General features: G+C 45.8%; 1 protein-coding gene across 1 annotated transcript in view; it reads left to right on the top strand.

Moving 5' to 3' along the window:
• The first annotated feature begins 91 nt into the window (after positions 1-91).
• The window catches only part of LOC123502161 (glycine receptor subunit alphaZ1-like), a 65717-nt gene continuing 44542 nt past the window's right edge, over positions 92-21266 (top strand). Inside the window, exons 1-2 of the mRNA XM_045251390.1 lie at positions 92-205; positions 2353-2487. Of these exons, the coding sequence (XP_045107325.1) occupies positions 148-205; positions 2353-2487 (193 nt within the window). The 5' untranslated portion in view covers positions 92-147. The remainder of the gene's footprint in view (positions 206-2352; positions 2488-21266) is intronic.

Genomic DNA, 21266 nt, shown 5'->3' with positions numbered 1-21266 from the left:
AACAACAATACTAATATAACTACAATCATTGTAATTAAAACAACCACATAACCTTACCAATACATCAAAACAGCACTCCCATCATAAGCTAAGGAATTACAGGTCCACCTTTCCATTCCCAGGCTTACCCTTCTGCTCTCCTGTGCCATGAACTTCCAGACATATCCCCATGACAGCCAGCAGTGTGCCATGAAAATCGAGAGTCGTGAGTATTTAACACATTTATATTGGGACAAGTGACGGTTGAAAAGCACGTATACTAAAATCACTTTTTCTCCCTCACCACGACGAATTCCAAAGACCACAAAAATTGTTAGGTTTGTTCTCATGTCTTGCATGTTAGTAGTGTGAAGATGTTATGAGTTTCTAATTAGAATCACGGAAACTCTAACTACTAGTGTAATTTTTCCCAGAAACTTTTAAAAGCTGCCACAGTTAAAAAAAAAAAAAAAAAAGCTTTGCTCCATCATCACGATTTTTTAATTTTTATTTATTCAGTCATAAGGACGATAAACCTGATTTTTCGTATTGATGATTAAGCGTCATCATTATGCTACCAGAACTGTAAAGGAAGGAAAAAAGAACACTGCTCTAAATCGTGTATAACTTAAGTTAGAACTTTTTAAAAAGTTACCCATATTCAGAAATGCTTTCCTCCCTCCTCACGATTGTTTGCAAAGGCCATATAAATAATTAGCCAGATTGTCGAGATGTTTTTTTTTTCCTGCTAATGTACAAATGTTATGAATATGTCACTAGAACAGTAAAAATAATTGTTATAAAACATACATAAATTTAGTTTGAACTCATTGTTTCATCACATCAATTTGCAAAGGCCGCATAGATATTTGACAAAAAAAATAAAAATAAAAATAATAAGATTCCTTCTCCTGTTAATGAAGAAATCTCCCTTTTCACTAGAAACATATATAAATTCTTAACATCCCGTGTTGCTAGTTTGTATGTTTGTAGGTTGATCTATAGGATCTGCGGATGAAGAGTTACATCCGAGAGTTGTGTGTGTGTGTGTGGGCGCATTGTTTGATGGTTTGGTGGTTGCTTTTATTTCGATTTTAGTATGATATATTTTTTTTTTTCGTTTGTCTGACGTTTTTTTTTGTTTTGCTTTTATTGTTAATACAATTAATACTGCTACTATTTCTGCTACGTACTACGACAGCGCGCGCGCGTCTGTGTGTGTATGTGTGTGTGTGTGTGTGTGTGTAAATAAATTGCAAAATTCCTATTTGTTCATCAAGCCTTTATGTTCTTTTTTTTTTATTATTATTAAATCAGCGTTTCTCCTAGCGACGTATGAACGTTATTTATCCCCCTCCACTATCTCTCTCTCTCTCTCTCTCTCTCTCTCTCTCTCTCTCTCTCTCTCTCTCATCTTATATCTTCCTTTACTATTTTTCCCTTCTTGCCTTCTTCGTTGTCTTTTTTTTTTTTTGCTTTCTGTTTCTCCCACATCTTTCTTCCCTCTTTTTATTCCTCTTACATCTTGTCCCCTTTTGTACCTCCTACTCTTTTTTTTTTCTTCCGTACCTACATTATATCACAACATTTTTTCTTTTTTTTGCTTCGTCACCCTCCCAACCATCTTGGTGCAGAAATCAGCCTTTTTTTCTTTATCTTCCTGTTGTTCATTGCATCCAATCCTCAAATATATCCCCAACTTAAATTCTTTTCACTTTTTCATTGGTATGTCCTTTATTTAATTTTTTTTTCTATAATTTCATTAATTTTTTCTCTATATATCTTCCTTCGTCTTCCCTTTCTTTCACATTATTTTACCTTCTCATCTCGTTCCAGGTCTTCTTCTCTTGGTTTTCTGTTTCTGTTTCTTTTTTCCTCCTGTCTTTTGATTCTGCCTTTTCCTAACATTTTTTTTACGTAAATTCTTCTCCCCTACATCTTTTTTTTCCTATCTCCTTTCCTTTTGTTTGTAATTACTTTCTTTTTTCTTATTTTTTTTCAATATCTTTCTTTTGTATTCATCTCTTTGTAGCTTATTCCATTCTTCTCTCGCTTATCTCACCCTTTTCTTTATTCTCCATCAGCATACATGTGTCTTGTTTACATTATTTTTCTTTCCTTCCTCTTTCTTTATTAAATCTTTTGTACTTATTTTCTAGTCCGTTATATTTTTTTATTACATTTCTTTTTAGTCTTCCCCATTTTTCTTCCTTATTAATTTTCACCTTTTTAGTTAAGTACCTTTTTCGTACTCCCTTTCTGCATTAATCTCTCCCTTGCTCCCGTCACGCCACTTCTTTCTCCCCTTCGACATTACGCCCCCTCAAACACAGGAACATCTTCGGATATATCCTCCTTCACTTGCCCACACAGTTTCGCACACCACGGACGACCTCATCTTCGTGTGGGACCCGCTAGTACCTCTGGTAGTGGACGACACAATTGAACTGCCCCAGCTCGATCTCGTGTCCAACAATACCGGTGATTGCACCCAAGTGTACTCTACAGGTGAGAGAGAGAGAGAGAGAGAGAGAGAGAGAGAGAGAGAGAGAGAGAGAGAGAGAGAGAGAGAGAGAGAGAGAGAGAGAGAGAGAGAGAGAGAGAGAGAGAGAGAGAGAGAGAGAGAGAGAGAGAGAGAGAGAGAGAGAGAGAGAGAGAGAGAGAGAGAGAGAGAGAGAGAGAGAGAGAGGGGAAGTAGAGGGTTGGATTTCTTTACGATAGTGAGGAGAAATTGAAAATTTCGTAATGTCTCTTTGTTTTCGTCGTTACGGGTATAATTTCTTTATTTTTAACATGATAATCTTATGAAAATGACTACCCTTCATGTTGGTCAAACTGGAGCAAATCCCGCAGTTATTAGGTCTGATTATAGTAAATTCTTCGACTACTTAACTTCTAAAGTGATGCACATTCTGTCCCTTTATCCTTTCGCAGAGATTTCCATCCTTGGAGATTTCAATGTTCACCACCAGCTATGGCTTTCATCTCCCTTCACTGACCATCCTGGTGAATTAGCCTTCAAAGTTGCTATCCTCCATAACCTAGAGCAACTGGTGCATCTACCCTACACGTATTCCTGACCATCTTGGAGACACGCCCAACATTCTTGATCTCTTCCTCACCTCTACTCCTTCTGCATATGCTGTCTCCCTTTCATCTCTGTTGGGCTCCTCCGATCACAATCTTATTACTGTATATTGTCCTAATTCTCCAATCCCTCCACAGGATCCCCCAAAGCAGAGGTGCCTCTGGCGTTTTACCTCTGCCAGCTGCGGGGACCTGAGGAGGTATTATGCTGATTTTCCCTGGAAAGATTACTGCTGCCGTGTCAGAGACTCACTTTGTGCTGAACGCATAACAGATATGATAGTGTCTGGCAAGGAGACGTACATTCCTCATTCTTTATCTCAACCTAAACCTTCTAAACCTTCATTTAACTCAACCTGTTCTCGTGCTATACATGATAGAGAGGTTGCCCACAAAAGGTACTTCCATTTCCTGAATCTTACGCACTTTATATTTCTGCCCAGAATCATGCCAAGACTGTTCTTCAACTTGCCAAACACTCCTTCAAAAATAGAAAATGTCAAAATCTTTCAAACTCAAACTCCCCTCGAGACTTCCGGCATCTAGCCAAAAAAATCTCAAATAACTTCTCTTCTACTTTCCCTCCTTTATTTCATCCTGATGGCACCACTGCGATCTCTTCTGTCTCTAAAGCTGAAATCTTCTCTCAAACTTTTGCCCACAACTCCACCTTGGATGATTCTGGGCTTGTTCCTCCCTCTCCTCCTCCCTCTGACTATTTCATGTCTATAATTAAAATTCTTCGTAACGTTGTTTCCCATGCCATAGCTGGCCTAAATCTTCGGAAGGCTTATGGTCATGATGAGGTACCTCATATTGTTCTCAAAAACTGTGCTTCCGTGCTTGCACCTTGCCTGGCCAAACTCTTTCAACTTTGTCTATCTACTTCTACCTTTCCTTCCTGCTGGAAATTTGCCTACATTCATCCTGTTCCTAAAAGGGGTGACCGTTCCAATCCCTCAAACTACTGCCCTATAGCTTTAATCTCTTGCTTGTCTAAAGTTTTTGAATCTATCCTGAATAGGAAGATTCTCAAACATTTGTCACTTCACAATCTTCTGTCTGATCATCAGTATGGCTTCCGTCAAGGTCGCTCTACTGGTGATCTTCTGGCTTTCCTCACTGAGTCTTGGTCATCCTCTTTTAGAGATTTCGGTGAATTTTTTGCTGTAGCGTTAGACATATCAAAAGCTTTTGATAGAGTCTGGCATGAAGCTTTGATTTCAAAACTGCCCTCCTACGGCTTTTATCCTTCTCTCTGCAAATTTATCTCATGTTTCCTTTCTGACTGTTCTATTGCTGCTGTGATAGACGGCCACTGTTCTTCTTTTAAATCTATTAATAGTGGTGTTCTTCAGGGTTCTGTCCTGTCACCCATTCTCTTTTTCATTATTCATTAATGACCTTCTTAACCAAACTTCTTGCCCTATCCACTCCTACTCTGATGATACCACCCTACATCTTTCCACGTCCTTTCAGAGACGATCAACCCTTTAGGAAGTCAACAGATCATGCAGGGACGCCACAGAATGCCTGACTTCCAATCTTTGTAAGATTTCCGATTGGGGCAGAGAAAATCTAGAGGTTTTCAATGCCTTAATTCCTCTATCTATCAACTCGACACAACCTTCCAGACAACTATCCCCTCTTCTTCAATGACACTCAACTGTCTCCCTCTTTCACAATTAATATCCTCGGTCTGTCCCTTGCTCACAGTCTTAACTGGAAACTTCACATCTCATCTCTTGCTAAAACAGCTTCTATGAAGTTAGGTGTTCTGAGGTGCCAGTTTTTCTCAACCTTCCCACTGCTAATTCTGTACAAGGGCCTTATCCGCCCTTGTATGGAGTACTCTTGGCATGTTTGGGGGGTTCCAGTCACACAGTTTTACTAGATAGGGTGGAATCTAAAGCTTTTCGTCTCATCAACTCCCCTCCTCTGACTAACTGTCTTCAGCCTCTTTTTCACCGCCGAAATGTTGCATCTCTTTCTATCTTTCATCGTTATTTTCATGCTAACTACTCTACTGATCTTGCTAACTGCGTGCCTCCCCTCCCCCTGCGGCCTCGCTGCACAAGGCTTTCTTCTTCCTCTCACCCCTATTCTGTCCAACTCTCTAACGCAAGAATTAACCAGAACTCTCAGTCATTTATCACTTTCACTGGTAAACTCTGGAACTCCCTCCCTGCATCTGTATTTCCGACTTGTCTTCTTTTAAGAGGGAGGTATTGAGGCATTTGCTCCCCAATTTTGGATGACGCTTTACCACTTTTCAGAGAGCCAGCACTCAAGTGGGCCTTTTTTTTTATATTTTCTTTTGTTTTTGCCCCTAGCTGGCTCTCTCCCTTACATAAAAAAAAAGAAAAAAACACTTCCTGCCAGTCGCTTTCTATCTTGCTGGGCAGGGCGCTGCAGGCTTGAGAAGAAGGGACTGGAAAAGCGGCGGCTTGTTGCACCTGTGAGAGGCAGTCAATAGCGTTGAGTGTTTCCATTAATGCTGCCCTCTGCTGTTGTACCGTAGAGTTGTGATGCTTGTAAGCGTCAACAGTGCTCTTAGGGAGAAGATCCCGTTTCTCTGCTTAAAGATATTATCTATCAGGGTTTCAGGACGGTTAGTGAGCAGTTCCTTCCTGATGACAGTGTCCTCGTTGTCAGGCAACGGTTGCTGGGTAGAAAGGTCAGGTGATGTGGCGGCAGGTGTGTCAGACTGAGTGGGTGCATGGATGGATGGATTGATTTTAAAAAAAGCGCCGCAACAGCAAAGGTCATATGGCGCCGCTTCAAAAATTTAAAATGTCTAAAATCAGTTAAAAACCATACCGTAGTTTAAAAACTAAAAAAGGACAATAAAACTAAATAAAATATTAAAATACATAATAAAATAAGAATAAAATTCATAACTTTGGGAGAAGGCCAGCTTCTGGCTTTGGGCCAGGCACTCTGGTCCAAGGACCTTTGAGAAATAATAAACACCACACGGTAAAGGTAGCGGTGCCGTAACTCTATCAAACTAGGGCAATCTACCAATAGGTGCCGCACGGTAAGCGGCACCAGGCAGTCATCACAGTAAGGTTGAGGGTCCCTGGTCAACAGATACCTTTGTGTATAGTACGTGTAACCTATACGCAGTCGCGCCAATAAATTGAGGGATAGAGGAAGTAGTGATCTCTCCCATTTTCGAGGTTGCGACCCCTGTTAGCCATCTCTGCCAAATTGCTGCAACTGCCTTACGAATTAGAGGAAAGACATCTCGAAAGGGAACAGAGGCAGGAGATGGAGCGCGACTTGCTGCCTCTTTAGCGAGGCGATCTGCGTGTTCATTCCCTGGAACACCAACGTGACCAGGGACCCAACACGATATCCTCGTTGTGTAAGAAGGTATAGCCACTCCAGGGATGATAAAACCAAAGGGTTAAAGGATATAGTGCAAGAGAGAGAAGTAAGAGCACTGCGACAGTCACTAAAAATTGTAAAAGAGGAAACCAGAAGAGTAAAAATTATTTGTAAAGCTAGGACTATTGCAGACAGCTCCGCAGTAAAGACGGATGCCACTGAAGGAAGGCTGCCAGACCGATAAACAGAGGAGAAAACCACACTAAATCCAACGCCTGCGTCGGATTTGGAGCCATCAGTAAAAACAGTAATATCATCAGAATGCATAAAAAAAAGTGTTAAAAAAACCGTGCGTGGGACAGAGCTGGCAAAAAATCCTTCTTCCCATCCATGGCAGGGCATAATGAGATAAGAGGAAATTGCCAATAACCGACCCGAGGGAGCCGGAAAAAGTACACAGGAGTGGGGTCGATAGATAACTCCGCCATGAGATTTGCAACTCTAAGGCCAAAAGGTTTAGGGAGACTCGGTCGAGTGACATTTGCCTGCGAACGCGAGTCCCGCAACATTGACAGACAAGGGACAGAATCGGGAAGACGGTGGGTGCGAAACCATGAATGCCATCCGGGAGAGTATCAATAACAGCATTTATGGCGACTACAAATAATGTAACACTAAGAATACTTACCTGTGGAACGCCATCATTTAGAGCAGTAGCCTCAGAGAGAACACTCTCCACACGAATTCGTAAAAAACGTCTGGATAAAAACTGCTGGATAAAAAGAGGAAGGTGGCCACAAAGGCCAAAATTAAATAAAGACTGTAAAATACCATGACACCAAGCCGTGTCGTAGGCCTTCTCCAGGTCAAAAAACACTGTTACTTGATGGTAGTGATTAGCGAAGGCCTCACAAATGGAAGACTCTAGGGATAAAAGAGCATCAGTAGTAGACCTCATCTTTAGTAAGCCGTACTGAACCGATAACAAGTACTTCCCCCTCTCCAAGTACAACATGAGTCTTACATTTACCATCTTTTCTAAAACTTTACAAATGCATGATGTCAAAGATATAGGACGGTAGTTCGTAGCCTGGGGATTATCTTTCCCAGGCTTCGGAAATGGAAGAACCACTGCCACAGCCCAAGAAGTAGGAAAGTCGCCGGTATGCCAAATCATATTGGTAAGATTTAAAAGAAAATTAAAAGCACTGTCAGACATGTGGCACAAGAAGGCATAAGGTATATCATCTGGCCCAGGAGAAGAGTCGTGACACTGGGACAAAGCAGTCCGCAACTTGGAAGCAGAGAAAGGGACATTATAAGACTCTCCTCCAGTGGAAGAAAAGTTTATGCCGAGAGATTCCATTCTCTGGCGGTGACGTGCGCCCAGGGCTGCAGGATGCCTCAGCGAAATACTGGCAAAGTGCTCCGCGAAGAGGTCAGCGACATTCCTAGGGTCTGCCAACGTTCGCCCAGCAGAGAACAAAATTGGTGGGGAAGGAGCAGAATACTTCCTAGCAATTCGGCGGACTTTGTTGAAGACATCCGTAAAAGGTGTGCGGACGTTTATGGAAGAAACATAGGCTTTCCACGAGGCTTTTTGTGCCTCTTTCAAAACGCGGCGGGCCCGAGCTCGGCAGCGCCGAAAAGCTTCCAGGCACTGCAGGTCCCCACGATGTCGCCAGAGACGAGAGAAAGCTGCCCGTTTCTCTTGCACAGCCTTAGTGCATGCTGCGTTCCATCAAGGGAACGGGACGCTTAATAAAGAGACCAGACGTTTTAGGGATTGTCTGAAGCGCTACTGAAATAAAAAAAAATCGGTAAAATAATCAACAGCCTCAGCACAAGTAGAAAAGTCAGCCAGCGGACGGATAAAAGAGCTAAGGTCTGTGAATCGAGGCCAATCTGCCTTGTCTAAAACCCAGTGTGGTGGCCGGGACTGTGGCTCAGATTTCACAGATTCTAATAAAATCGGAAAGTGGTCACTACCGTGTAAATCCGGTAGGACCCGCCAATTAAAATCGAGTAAAGAATTAGATGTACAAATAGAAAGATCGATAGTCCCAGTAGGACTATGGAAATGTGTAACATCCCAAGAATTTAAAACCTCCATTCCTCATCCTCAATAAAAGAACCGATTAAAACCCCACGAGGATTACTAGCACCTTCATCCCACAATGGGTGACGGCCGTTAAAATCTCCCAACAAAGAAAGGCGGAGTCAGCTGACGCACCAGGCCGTCAAGCTCACCCCTGGAGACAGGAAGCCGAGGAGGGAGATATAAACTGCAAATAGTGTAGGATCGTCCCATAAAAACTTATACAGCAATCTCCTGAAGGGAGAGTTAAGTTGCAAAGGGACAACAGGTATATCCTGAAGGACAAGGATAGCTGTGCCACCGTGATGGCCCTGGTCAGGGAAAGGAGTGTTAAAAAAGGCACGATAGCCAGGAGGTCTAGAATAAGTACTATCACCAAGCATAGTCTCTTGTAGAGCTACACAGGCTGGAGAGAACTCCGACAGTAAAGCTCGGAGTTACCCCACACGAGGCGCGAAGGCCTCTAGAGTTCCACTGTAGAAGCTTGAAGATGAATATTTGGGTGCAGTGGGCGGGCGAGCCTTTTGAGGCTGCCCGTGACTGATCTGACTAGAAAGAATCAAACGACGAGAAGACACCAGGTGTTGAGATGTGCCGGGTCGTTGGACCGCAGCCTTTCGGCCTGCCGGTGAGTGATGCGAACCATCATCACTCCTACCGGTCCTCGGAGGACGAGGTCAGGCTGGACTCCACTTTTTGACACAGCGGGTCCGCAAAGGACGGCTGGGACAATATCATCGGGCGTCTCCATGCTAAGACAGTCCTCATCACTAGAAGCCCGATCTGAGACGGAGGGCGTTACAGGAGGCTGGACAGAAACTACTGGAGCGACCACTGCAGAACGGTCCCTCGAGGACTCACGATCACGTACACCGGGATAAACTGTTTAGGTTGAGCTAAATCTATCGGTGCCGTTCGGTCAGGCCCTTCAAACGCTTAGGCAATACAGGTGGCAAACGGACATCTACTACATGGGTGACTTTGGTCAAGTCCGTATTTGTCTCGTCACTTCTTTACAGTTGACTCAACCGAGTCATTGGACAATAGGGCAAACCTATTGGCCAAATAAACAGGACCACCCGCCCCAACAGAGCGAGAGGTAGCAGAAGTTGTCGTCTTCGGACCGGCCAACTCAGCAGAAGAGCGAGCGGCCAATGCAGCATAGGATGTCGCACCAGTACCATCCTTCTGGCGGTACAGGAGTTCACGGCGGGCGCTACCTAGGTTTATGAACTGAGTGTTAGCAAGTTGTAGAATGTCCTGCATTGCCTGGAATGTGCCTTGTGAGCATACGGCAATGGAAACAATAAGCTGCACCATTTCAATGCTCCTCTGAATGTGAGTCGAGTGCAGAGCAATTACCACATCGGGAAGTTTCCTTACACGAGGTTTTGCCGTGACCGTACCCGTAGCATGAGAAGCACTGAAGAGGTCGACAATCAAAGCGCTGACCCTAAGGTTGATAGAACCGATATGAACACGGTCAGGAAGGGTGGAACCAAAAAAGATGAGAAGGACCATGTTGGAAGAGTTCCTCATCCTAGTCACCTTTTGTACAGAGCTAGGGCACCTTGCTAGTATTCCCTCTTCTGGGAATTCATAGAGATCTTGACTATAAACACAACCTTTGCTATAAAGGTGAGATGAGCCTTAACAGTCTCAAACATGCTGTCAGAAGGGCATGGGAGATGTTGCAACATCCTCGCTTGCGTAAGATCTTTTGCTCGCACAAGCACCCCTTCCCATACTTCTTCAGATTCCCTCAGGAATTGAGCCTATTTCTTTGGACAGGTACCAGGAGGCATAGATGAAATTCCCACGCCCATTTCTATAGTACGCCACAAACCAACGTGGAGGCGGGATCTGGCGGACTGCTGGAACTGAATTTTCTAAATAGTTTTCAAAAACATTTGGGATGTAATCCATGTCACTCTCTGAAATATTACGTGACTGGAGAAATTTAGTTTTAAAGTCATGACCGGCAAGAGGCAGAGATGCTACATTTTCATAAGCCAGACGGGCTTCATCACATGACAGAAAAGTTACATAGCAGCGGTTAGATGGAAAGTCCCTTTCATAAACCAGTCGAATGCGTAGAACTGTGCCATACACCTTGAGAAGTGAGTGCAAGGCGTGGTAGGAAAATGATGGATTAATTAACATTTACCATCAAAAGAGTCATATGCAGCAGAAACGCGACTCTCAAAGAACTCCCAGAACAGGAGACTGCTGCGGGAGGCCCTTGTGGAGGGTAATCCTCCTTCCCACTCAGACCTGAAGATGACATCTCGCGGGCCAGGTCAGCCACCTCACGAGAACCTGACAGTTTATTGTGCTTCACCATATATACAAAGTTACACAAAAAATGGCTCCAGGGGCGAGGGAAATCACCTACTGGGACTACAGTGGGAGGAAACGATGGCTGCCGTGGACGGGGTACCTCGTCCCCATGCGGACCAGTCGTTTTAAAAAAAGGTCCCACATGATACGAAAGTTTGTCCACGACAGAGCTGAGACCCCCTCCCAAAGCATCCCAGCCTGGACACCCAATCATCCAGCACAGGACGACCCCTATTTGGCGATCCCTCCAGCGGGTGGCTCCGCTGTCCACTGGCAGCTTACGTAGGAACCATTTAGTCTGGCCCCTCACTGGCGACCTTACAAGCATGGGTAGCCCTCTCCCATTAAAATACATATAATATAATCAAATAAAATTCACAGCTTTGGGAGAAGGCCAGCTTCTCCCAAATAACGAAAAATATCATGGCCCTGGGCCAAGCAATCTGGTCCGAGGACCTTTATTATACACCGCTATCTCTACTGCGACAGCGGTAGAGGTAGCGGTGTCTTAAGTCAGTCAAACTAGGGCACTCCACTAGGAGGTGCCGAACCGTTAGCGGCACCAAGCAGTCATCACAGTAAGGTTGAGGGTCCCTGGTCAACAGGAACTTATTTGTAAGGTACGTGTGACCTATACGCAGTCGCGCTAATAAAGTCTGTGCTCGGTTATTCCGGATATGAGTGTATGTCCACTGAGGGATAGAGGAAGTAGTGAGCTGTCCCATTTTCAAAGTTGCTACCCCCGTTAGCCGTCTCTTCTGTCAAATTGCTGCAACTGCCTCACGAATTACAGGAAATACATCTCGGAATGGAATAGGGGCAGGAGATGGACCGTGACTTGCTGCCTCTTTAGTGAGGATGGATGGATGAATGGATTTTGGTTAAGGCGCCGCAACGGCTGAGGTCATTTGGCACCGCTTCAATAATTCAAAAAGACAGAGCAGATAAAAAAAAACTATATAAAGGCAGTTAAAAACAGTAGTATCTAAAAATTAAAAAAGGAAATAAAACTAAATAAAATATTAAAATGCATATAATGAAAAGTATAAAATTCAAAGGTTTAGGAGAAGCCCAGCTTCTCCCAAAAACCTAAAAACGTCATGGCCCTGGGACAGACACTCTGGTCCAAGCACCTTTGAGATATAATAGACACCGCTATCTCTACCGCGATAGCGGTAGAAATAGCGGTGTCTTAAGTCAGTCAAACTTAGGCACTCCACTAGTAGGTGCCGCACCGGAAGCGGCACCAAGCAGTCATCACAGTAAGGTTGAGGCTCCCTGGTCAGGAGGTACCTTTGTGTAAGGTACGTGTGACCTATACGAAGTCGCGCCAATAAAGTCTGCGCACGGCGATCCCGGACATGGGTTTAAGTCCACTGAGGGAGTGTGGAAGTAGTAACCTCTCCCATTTTCAAGGTTGCGACCCCCGTTAGCCATCTCCTCTGCCAAAGTGCTGCAATCGCCACACGAATTGTATGAAATATATCTCGAAACGGAACAGGGGAAGGAGACGGAGCGCGACTAGCTGCCTCTTTAGCGAGACGGTCTGCGTGTTCATTCCCTGGAACACCAACATGACCAGGGAACCAACAGAACCCAACACGATATCCTCGTTGGGTAAGAAGATATAGCCACTCCAGGGCTGATAAAATCAAAAAGTGAAGGGAGACAGTGCAAGAGAGAGCAGTAAGAGCACTGCGACAGTCACTAAAAATTGTAAAAGACGAAACCGGGAGAGTAAAAATAATCCGTAAAGCTAAAACTATGGCAGACAGCTCCGCAGTAAAGACGGAAGCTACCGAAGAAAGGCTGCCACACCGATAAAAAGAGGGGAAAACCACACTAAATCCAACGCCTGCGTCAGATTTGGAACCATCAATAAAAACGGGGATATCATCAGAATGGATAAAAAAAGTGTTCTAAAAACCGTGTGTGGGACAGAGCTGGCAAAAAATCCTTCTTGCCATCTATAGCAGGAGGTCATAATGAAACAACCGGAAGCTGCCAATAACCAACTCGTGGGAGCCGGAAAGAGTAGACAGGAGTGGGGTCGATGGACAAATCCATCATCAGGTTTGCCACACGAAGGCCAAAAGGTTTAGATAGATTTGGTCGAATGTCATACGCCTGCGAACGCGAGTCCCGCAACATTGATATACAAGGGACAGAATCGGGAAGACGGTGGGTGCGAAACCAACACCATCGAAGACTGGCGCCGGAGGTCGAGCGGCCAGAAACCAGCATCCACTAGATGTCCGAAATGCACCCATAGCCAACCGGACCCCAGCATGGTGTACGGGGTCAAGCGTGCGTAGGCGTGCATCCGTTGCGGATGAATAGATCTCACAGCCGTACTCCAGCTTTGGAAGTATAAGTGTACGGTGAAGAAGCAGCAAAGTGTCTCTGTCCGCACCCCAAGAGGTGTGACTTAAAACGCGAAGAAGGGATAGTGCCGTCCTGCAAGACGATTTAAGAGAACGGAAATGTGGAACCCAAGTAAGATGCCTGTCAAACAAGAGGCCAAGATATCGAGTGGCCTCCACACAACGAAATGCGTCTATTGGCTAAATATATATCGGGATCTGGATGGACACCACGATTTCGACAAAAATGCATAGACACGGTCTTTGAGGTGGAGAATCGAAAACCGTTTATGTTGGCCCAACTGGACACCCGATTTATTGCCAGTAGGAGCTTTCGCTGAATCAGTGACATCCTAGCAGCAGCAAAAGAGATGCAAAAGTCATCCACATATAAAGAGCTCTGAACGCCATCCGGTAGAGTATCTATAACACCATTTATTGCAAAAGCGAATAGCGTAACATTAAGAATACTTCCCTGTGGGACACCGTCATTTAAAGCTGTAGGATCGGAGAGAACACTCCCCACACGAACCCGTAAAAGACGTCTGGATAAAAACTGCTGGATAAAAATAGGAAGGTGGCAACGGAGACCAAAATTAAACAAGGAACGTAAAATCCCATGACACCAAGCTGTGTCGTAGGCCTTCTCCAGGTCAAAAAATACAGTAACCTGGTGGTGGTGATAAGCGAAGGCCTCACAAATGGAAGACTCTAGGGATAAAAGAGCATCCGTAGTAGACCTCATCTTTCGGAATCCGTATTGTACAGATGACAAGTACTTCCCCCTCTCCAAGTACCACATGAGTGTTACATTTACCATTTTTTGAAACACTTTACAAATACAAGACGTCAAAGATATAAGACAGGTAATTCGTACTACGGCCTGGAGATGATCCTTCCCAGGCTTCGGAAATGGGAGAACCACTGCCACAGCCCAAGAAGTAGGAAAGTCACTGGTATGCCAAATCATATTATAAAGATTTAATAAAAAGTTAAAAGCACTGTCAGACATGTGGCGCAAGAAGGCATATGGAATATCATCTGGGCCAGGAGAAAAGTCATGACACTGGGAAAAAGCAGTCCGCAACCCGGAGGCAGAGAAGGGGACATTACAAGACTCCCTTCCTATGGAAAAAAAATTTATGCCTAGAGATTCCATTCTCTGGCGGTGACGTTTGCCTGAATCTGCAGGATGTCTCCGGGAAACATTGGCAAAGTGCTCCGCGAAGAGATCGGCGACAGTCCTAGGGTCTGCCACCGTTCGCCCAGCAGACAACAAAACTGGTGGGGGAGGAGCAGAATACTTCCCAGCAATTCGCCAGACTCTGTTAAAGACATCCGTAAGAGGGGTGTGGGCATTAATGGAAGACACATAAGCTTTCCAAGAGGCTCTTTGTGCCTCTTTCAAAACGCGGTGGGCCCGAGCTCGGCAGCGCCGAAAAGCTTCCAGACACTGCGGGTCCCCACTATGTCGCCGGAGACGAGAGAAAGCTGCCAGTTTCTCTTTCATCGCTGTAGTGCATGCTACGTTCCACCAAGGAACGGGGCGCTTAGTAAAGCGACCTGACGTCCTAGGAATTGTCTGAAGCGTTACTGAAATAAAAATAATCGGTAAAATAATCAGCAGCCTCAGCACAAGTGGAAAAATCAGCCAGCGGATGGATAAAAGAGCTAAGGTCTGTGAAGTGAGGCCAATCTGCCTTGTCTAAAACCCAGCGTGGGGGCCGGAACTGTGGTTCAGATTTTACAGATTCTAATAAAATCGGAAAGTGGTCAATACCGTGTAAATCTGGTAGGACCCGCCAATTAAAATCAAGTAAAGAATTAGATGTACAACTAGAAAGATCGATAGCTGTAAAAGTCCCAGTAGGGCTATGGAAATGTGTAACATCCCCAGAATTTAAAACCTCCAATCCCTCATACTCAATAAAAGAACCGATTAAAACCCCACGAGGATTACTAGCACCTTCATCCCACAATGGGTGGCGGCCGTTAAAATCTCCCAATAAGAGGAATGGCAAAGGTAGCTGACGCACCAGGCCGTCAAGCTCTCCTCTGGAGATAGGAAGCCGTGGAGGGATATATAAACTGCAGATGGTGTACAGTCGTCCCATAAAGACCTGAAGAGCAACCACCTGAAGGGGAGAGTTAAGTTGTACCGGGATAACAGGTATAGTTTGACGGACTAGAATAGCTGTGCCACCGTGGTGACCCTGGTCAGGGAAAGGAGTGTTAAAAAAGGCACGATAGCCAGGAGAACTAGAATAAGTACTATCACCTATCATAGTCTCGTGTAGAGCTACACAGGCTGGAGAGAACTCCGACAGCAAAGCTTGGAGTTCCCCCCACGAGGCGCGAAGGCCTCTACAGTTCCACTGTAGAAGCTTGAAGACGACTATTTGGGTGCAGTGGACGAGCGAGCCTTTTGAGGCTGCCCGTGACTGACCTGACTTGAAATAATCAATCGACGAGAAGACACCGGGGGTTGAGATGTGCCGGGTCGTTGGACCGCAGCCTTTCGGCTTATCGGTGGGTGATGCGAACTATCATCACTTTTACCGGTCCTCGGAGGACGAGGAACAGGCAGGACTGCACTTTTCGATACAGTGGGTCCACGAGGGACGGCTGTGACAATATCATCGGACGTCTCGATGCTAAGAACGTCCTCATCACAAGAAGCCCGATCTGAGACGGAGGGCGTCACAGGAGGCTAGACAGAAACTACTGAAGCTACCATTGTAGATGGGTCTCTCGAGGACTCACGATCACGTACACCGGGAGAAACTTTAGACTGTTTAGGCTGAGGTAAATCTATCGACTCCGCGGAACCGCGATGCCGTTTTGTCAGGCCCTTAAAAGGCTTAGGCGATACAGGTGGCAAATGGACATCTACTACATGGGTGACTTTGGTCAAGTCTGTATTTGTCTCGTCACTTCTAAGAATTGACTCAACCGAGTCATCGGACAATAGGGCAAACCTATTGGCCAAACGAACAGGACCATCCACCCCAACAGAGCGAAAGGTAGCAGGAGGAGTTGTCTTCGGACCGGCAGACTCAGCCTAAGAGCAAGTGGCCAATGAAGCATAGGATGTCGCACCAGTACCGTCCTTCTGGCGGTACAGGAGTTCACAGCGGGCGGTACCGAGGCTGATAAACTGACTATTGGCAAGCTGTAGAATGTCCTGCTCCAGGCGATACCTGGGGCATTGCCTGGAACGTACCTGGTGAGCATCACAGCAATGAAAACAATAAGCTGCACCATTGCAATGCTCCTCTGAATGCGAGTCGAGTGCAGAGCAATTACCACATGGGGAAGCTTCTTTTCACGAGCTTTTGCCATGACCGTACCCATAGCATGAGAAGCACTGAAGAGGACGGGAAATAAAACGCCTCACCCTAAGATTAATAGGTCCGAAATTAACACTGTCAGGGAGGGTGGAGCCAAAAAAGGTGAGAAGGACCATGTTGAAGGAGGTCATCATCTTAGTCACCTTTTGCACAGAAGTAGGACACATTGCTAGTATTTACTCCTCTGGAAATTCATAAAGTTCTTGACTATAAACACAACCTTTGCTGTAATTATAGGTGGGATGAGCCTTAACAGTCTCAAACATGCTGTCAGAAGGGCATGGGAGATGTTGCAACATCCTCGCTTGTGTAATATCTTTAGCTCGCACTAGCACCCCTTTACCATATTTCTTGAGGTTTCCCTCAGGAATAGTGCCGATTTCTTTGGCAAGATACCGGGAGGCATGAATGAAGTTCCCATGCCCATTTCTATAGTACGCCACAAACCAACAAGGGGGCGGGATCTAGATCCTCAGGAACTGAATTCTTTAGATAGTTTTCAAAAACATTTGGGATGTAATCCATTACACTGTCTGAAACATTACGTGACTGGAGAAATTCAGTTTTAAAGCCATGGCTGGCGAGGGGTAGAGATGCTATATGTTCATAAGCTAAACGGGCTTCATCACATGACATAAACGTCACATAGCATGGGTTAACATTTACCATCAAGAGGGAGTCATATGCAGCAGAAACGCAACCCTCAGAAGAACTCCTAGAACAGGAGACTGCTGCGGGAGGCCCTTCTGGAGGGGAATCCTCCTTCCCACTCAGACCTAAAAATGACGTCTTTTGGGCAGGGTCAGCCACCTCACGCGAACCTGAGTTTTTTTTTATTTTTCCCATATAAAAAAAACAGTAATACAAAAGAATAGCCACAGGGGCAAGGGAAACCACCTACTAGGACGACAATGGGAGCGAGCGCTGGCTGCCGTAGACGGGGTATCTCGTCCCCATGCGGACCAATCGTTTAAAAAAAAGGCCCCACATGATGCAGAAAGTTTGTCCACGACAAGAGCTAAGCTCCCAAAGCATCCCAGCCTGGACACCCAACCATCCAGCACAGGACGACCCCTCTTGGGCGATCCCTCCAGCTGGTGGCTCCGTTGGTCCACCGGCAGCCTACGTAGGAACCATTTAGTCTGGCCCCATACTGGCGACCTTACTAGCTTGGGTAGCCCTCTCCCCCTCGAAAGGTCAGAGCAGTGGCCTAAGCCCCCTCTAGCCTTGCTCGCCAGGTCACAGGGGCACGCAAGCCCCCCCACCACGACAAGGCAGTATCCATCTGGGGAGGCCTTTAGCGAGGCGGTCTGCGTGTTTATTCCCTAGAACACCAACGTGACCAGGGGCCCAACAGAACTTAACACGAAATGCTCTTCTGGTAAGTAGGTATAGCCACTCTAGGGCTGAAAAAAACAATGGGTTAAGGGAGATAGTGGAAGAGAGAGCAGGAAGAACACTGCGAGAGTCAGAAAAAAATGTAAAAGACGAAACCGGGAGAGTAAAAGTGATCTGTAAAGCTAAGACTATGGCAGACAGCTCCGCAGTGAAGACGGATGCCACTGAAGGAAGGCTGCCACACCGATAAAAAGAGGGGAAAACAACACTAAATCCAATGCCTGCGTCGGATTTCGAACCATCAGTAAAAAACGGGAATATCATCAGAATGAGTTAAAAAGTGTTCTAAAAACAGTGAGTGGGCCAAAGACAGATTTGGCAGGAAATCCTTCTTGCCATCCATTGCAGGAGGGCATAATGAAACAACCGGAAGCTGCCAATAACCAACTCGTGGGAGACGGAAAGAGTACAAAGGAGTGGGGTCGATAGATAACTCCGCCATGAGATTTGCAACTCTAAGGCCAAAAGGTTTAGGGAGACTCGGTCGAATGACATTTGCCTGCGAACGCGAGTCCCGCAACATTGACAGACAAGGGACAGAATCGGGAAGACGGTGGGTGCGAAACTAACACCGGAGCAGCGAAGACTGGCGCCGGAAGTCGAGCGGCCAGAAACCAGCATCCACTAGAAGACTAGGTATTGGAGATGTCCGAAATGCACTCGTAGCCAAGCGGATCCCAGCATGATGCATGGGGTCAAGCGTGCGTAGTCGTGCATCCGTTGCGGATGAGTAGATCTCACAGCCGTATTCCAGCTTCGGAAGTATGAGTGTACGGTGAAGCAGCAGCAACGTATCCCTGTCCGCACCCCAAGAGGTGTGACTTAAAACCCGAAGAAGGGATAGTGCCGTACTGCAAGACGCTTTAAGAGAACGGAAATGGGGAACCCAAGTAAGACGGTTGTCAAACAAGAGGCCAAGATATCGAGTGGCCTCCACACATGAGATGCGTCTATTGGCTAAATATAAATCGGGATCTGGATGAACGCCACTATTATGACAAAAATGTATAGACACGGTCTTTGAGGTGGAAAAACGAAAACCATTTATGTTGGCCCAACTGAATATTCGATTGATTGCCAGTTGAGCTTTCGCTCAATCAGTGACATCCTAGCAGCAGCAAAGGAGATGCACAAGTCATCCACATATAAAGAGCTGTGAACGCCATCTGGTAGAGTATCTATAACATCATTTATTGCGACTGGAAATAGTGTAACACTAAGAATACTTCCTGTGGGACACCGTCATTTAGAGCAGTAGCATCGGAGAGAACACTCCCACTCGAACCCGTAAAAGACGTCTGGATAAAAACTGCTGGATAAAAATAGGAAGGTGGCCACGAGACCAAAATTAAACAAGGAACGTAAAATGCCATGACACCAAGCTGTGTCGTAGGCCTTCTCCAGGTCAAAAATACAGTAACCTGGTGGTGGTGATTAGCGAAGGCCTCACAAATAGAAGACTCTAGGGATAAAAGAGCATCCGTAGTAGACCTCATCTTACGGAAGCCGCACTGTACCAATGACAAGTACTTCCTTCCCCCTCTCCAAGTACCACTTGAGTCTTACATTTACCATCTTTTCTAACACTTTACAAATACAAGACGTCAAAGATATAGGACGGTAATTAGTAGCCCTGAGATGATCTTTCCCAGGCTTCGGAAATGGGAGAACCACTGCCACAGCCCAAGAAGATGGAAAGTCACCGGTATGCCAAATCATATTATAAAGATTTAATAAAAGTTAAAAGCAGGTCAGACATGTGACGCAAAAAGGCATAAGGAATGTCGTCTGGACCAGGAGAAGAGTCATGACACTGGGACAAAGCAGTCCGCAACTCGGAGGCAGAGAAGGGACATTATAAGACTCCCCTCCAGAGGAAGAAAAAATTATGCCGAGAGATTCCATTCTCTGGCGGTAACGTGCGCCCGGGGCTGCAGGATGCCTCTGGTAAACACTAGCAAAGTGCTCCGCGAAGAGGTCGGGGACAGTCCTAGGATCTGTCACCATTCGCCCAGCAGACAACAAAACTGGTGGGGGACGAGCAGAATACTTCCCAGCAATTCGGCGGACTTTGTTGAAGACATCCGTAAGAGTGGTGTGGGCATTAATGGAAGACACATAAGCTTTTCAAGAGGCTCTTTGTGCCTCTTTTAAAACGCGTTGGGCCCGAGCTCGGCAGCTCCGAAAAGCTTCCAGGCACTGCGGGTCTCCACGATGTCGCTGGAGACGAGAAAAAGCTGCCCGTTGCTCTTTCACCGCTTCAGTGCATATGCTGCGTTCCACCAAGGAACAGAACGCTTAGTAAAGCGGCCGGACGTATAAAATCGGTAAAATAATCAAGAGCCTCAGCACAAGTAGAAAAGTCAGCCAACGGACAGATAAAAGACCTAAGGTCTGTGAATCGAGGCTAATCTGCTTTGTCGAAAACCCAGTGTGGGGGCCGGGAATGTGGCTCAGAGTTTAATAAAATAGGAAAGTGGTCACTACCATGTAAATCCGGTAGGACCCGCCAATTAAAATCTAGGAAAGAATTTGATGTACATATAGAAAGATCGATAGCTGTAAAAGTCCCAGTAGGACTATGGAAATGTGTGCAATCCCCCAGAATTTAAAATCTCCAATCCCTCATCCTCAATAAAAGAACCGATTAAAACCCCACGAGGATTACTAGCACCTTCATTCCACAATGGGTGACGGCCGTTAAAATCTCCCAACAAGAGAAAAGGTAGAGTTAGCTGACGCAACAGGCCGTCAAGCTCACCCCTAGAGACAGGAACCCGAGGAGGGGAGATATAAAGTGCAAATAGTGTAGGATCGTCCCATAAAAACTTTAACAGCAACCACCTGAAAAGGAGAGTTGAGTTGCATGGGGACAACAGATATGCCTTGACGGACAAGGACAGATGTGCCACCGTGGTGGCCCTGGTCAGGGAAAGGAGTGCTAAAAAAGGCATGATAGCCAGGAGGACTAGAATAAGTACTATCACCAAGCATAGTGTCTTGCAGAGCTACAGAGGCTGGAGAGAACTCCGACAGTAAAGCTCGGAGTTCCCCCCACGAGGCACGAAGGCCTCTACAGTTCCACTGTAGAAGCTTGAAGATGACTATTTGGGTACAGTGGACTGGCGAGCCTTTTGAGGCTGCCCGTGACTGACCTGACTAGAAATAATGAAACGACGAGAATACACAGGGAGTTGTGATGTGCCGGGTTGTTGGACCCCTGCCTTTCGGCTTGCCGGTGAGTGATGCGAATCATCATCACTCCTACCGGTTCTCGAAGGACGAGGGTCAGGCTGAACTCAACTTTTTGACACAGCG

Source organism: Portunus trituberculatus, chromosome 10, assembly GCF_017591435.1.
Source record: "Portunus trituberculatus isolate SZX2019 chromosome 10, ASM1759143v1, whole genome shotgun sequence".
Classification (NCBI taxonomy): domain Eukaryota; kingdom Metazoa; phylum Arthropoda; class Malacostraca; order Decapoda; family Portunidae; genus Portunus; species Portunus trituberculatus.
This window is presented reverse-complemented; position numbering and strand designations above follow the sequence as displayed.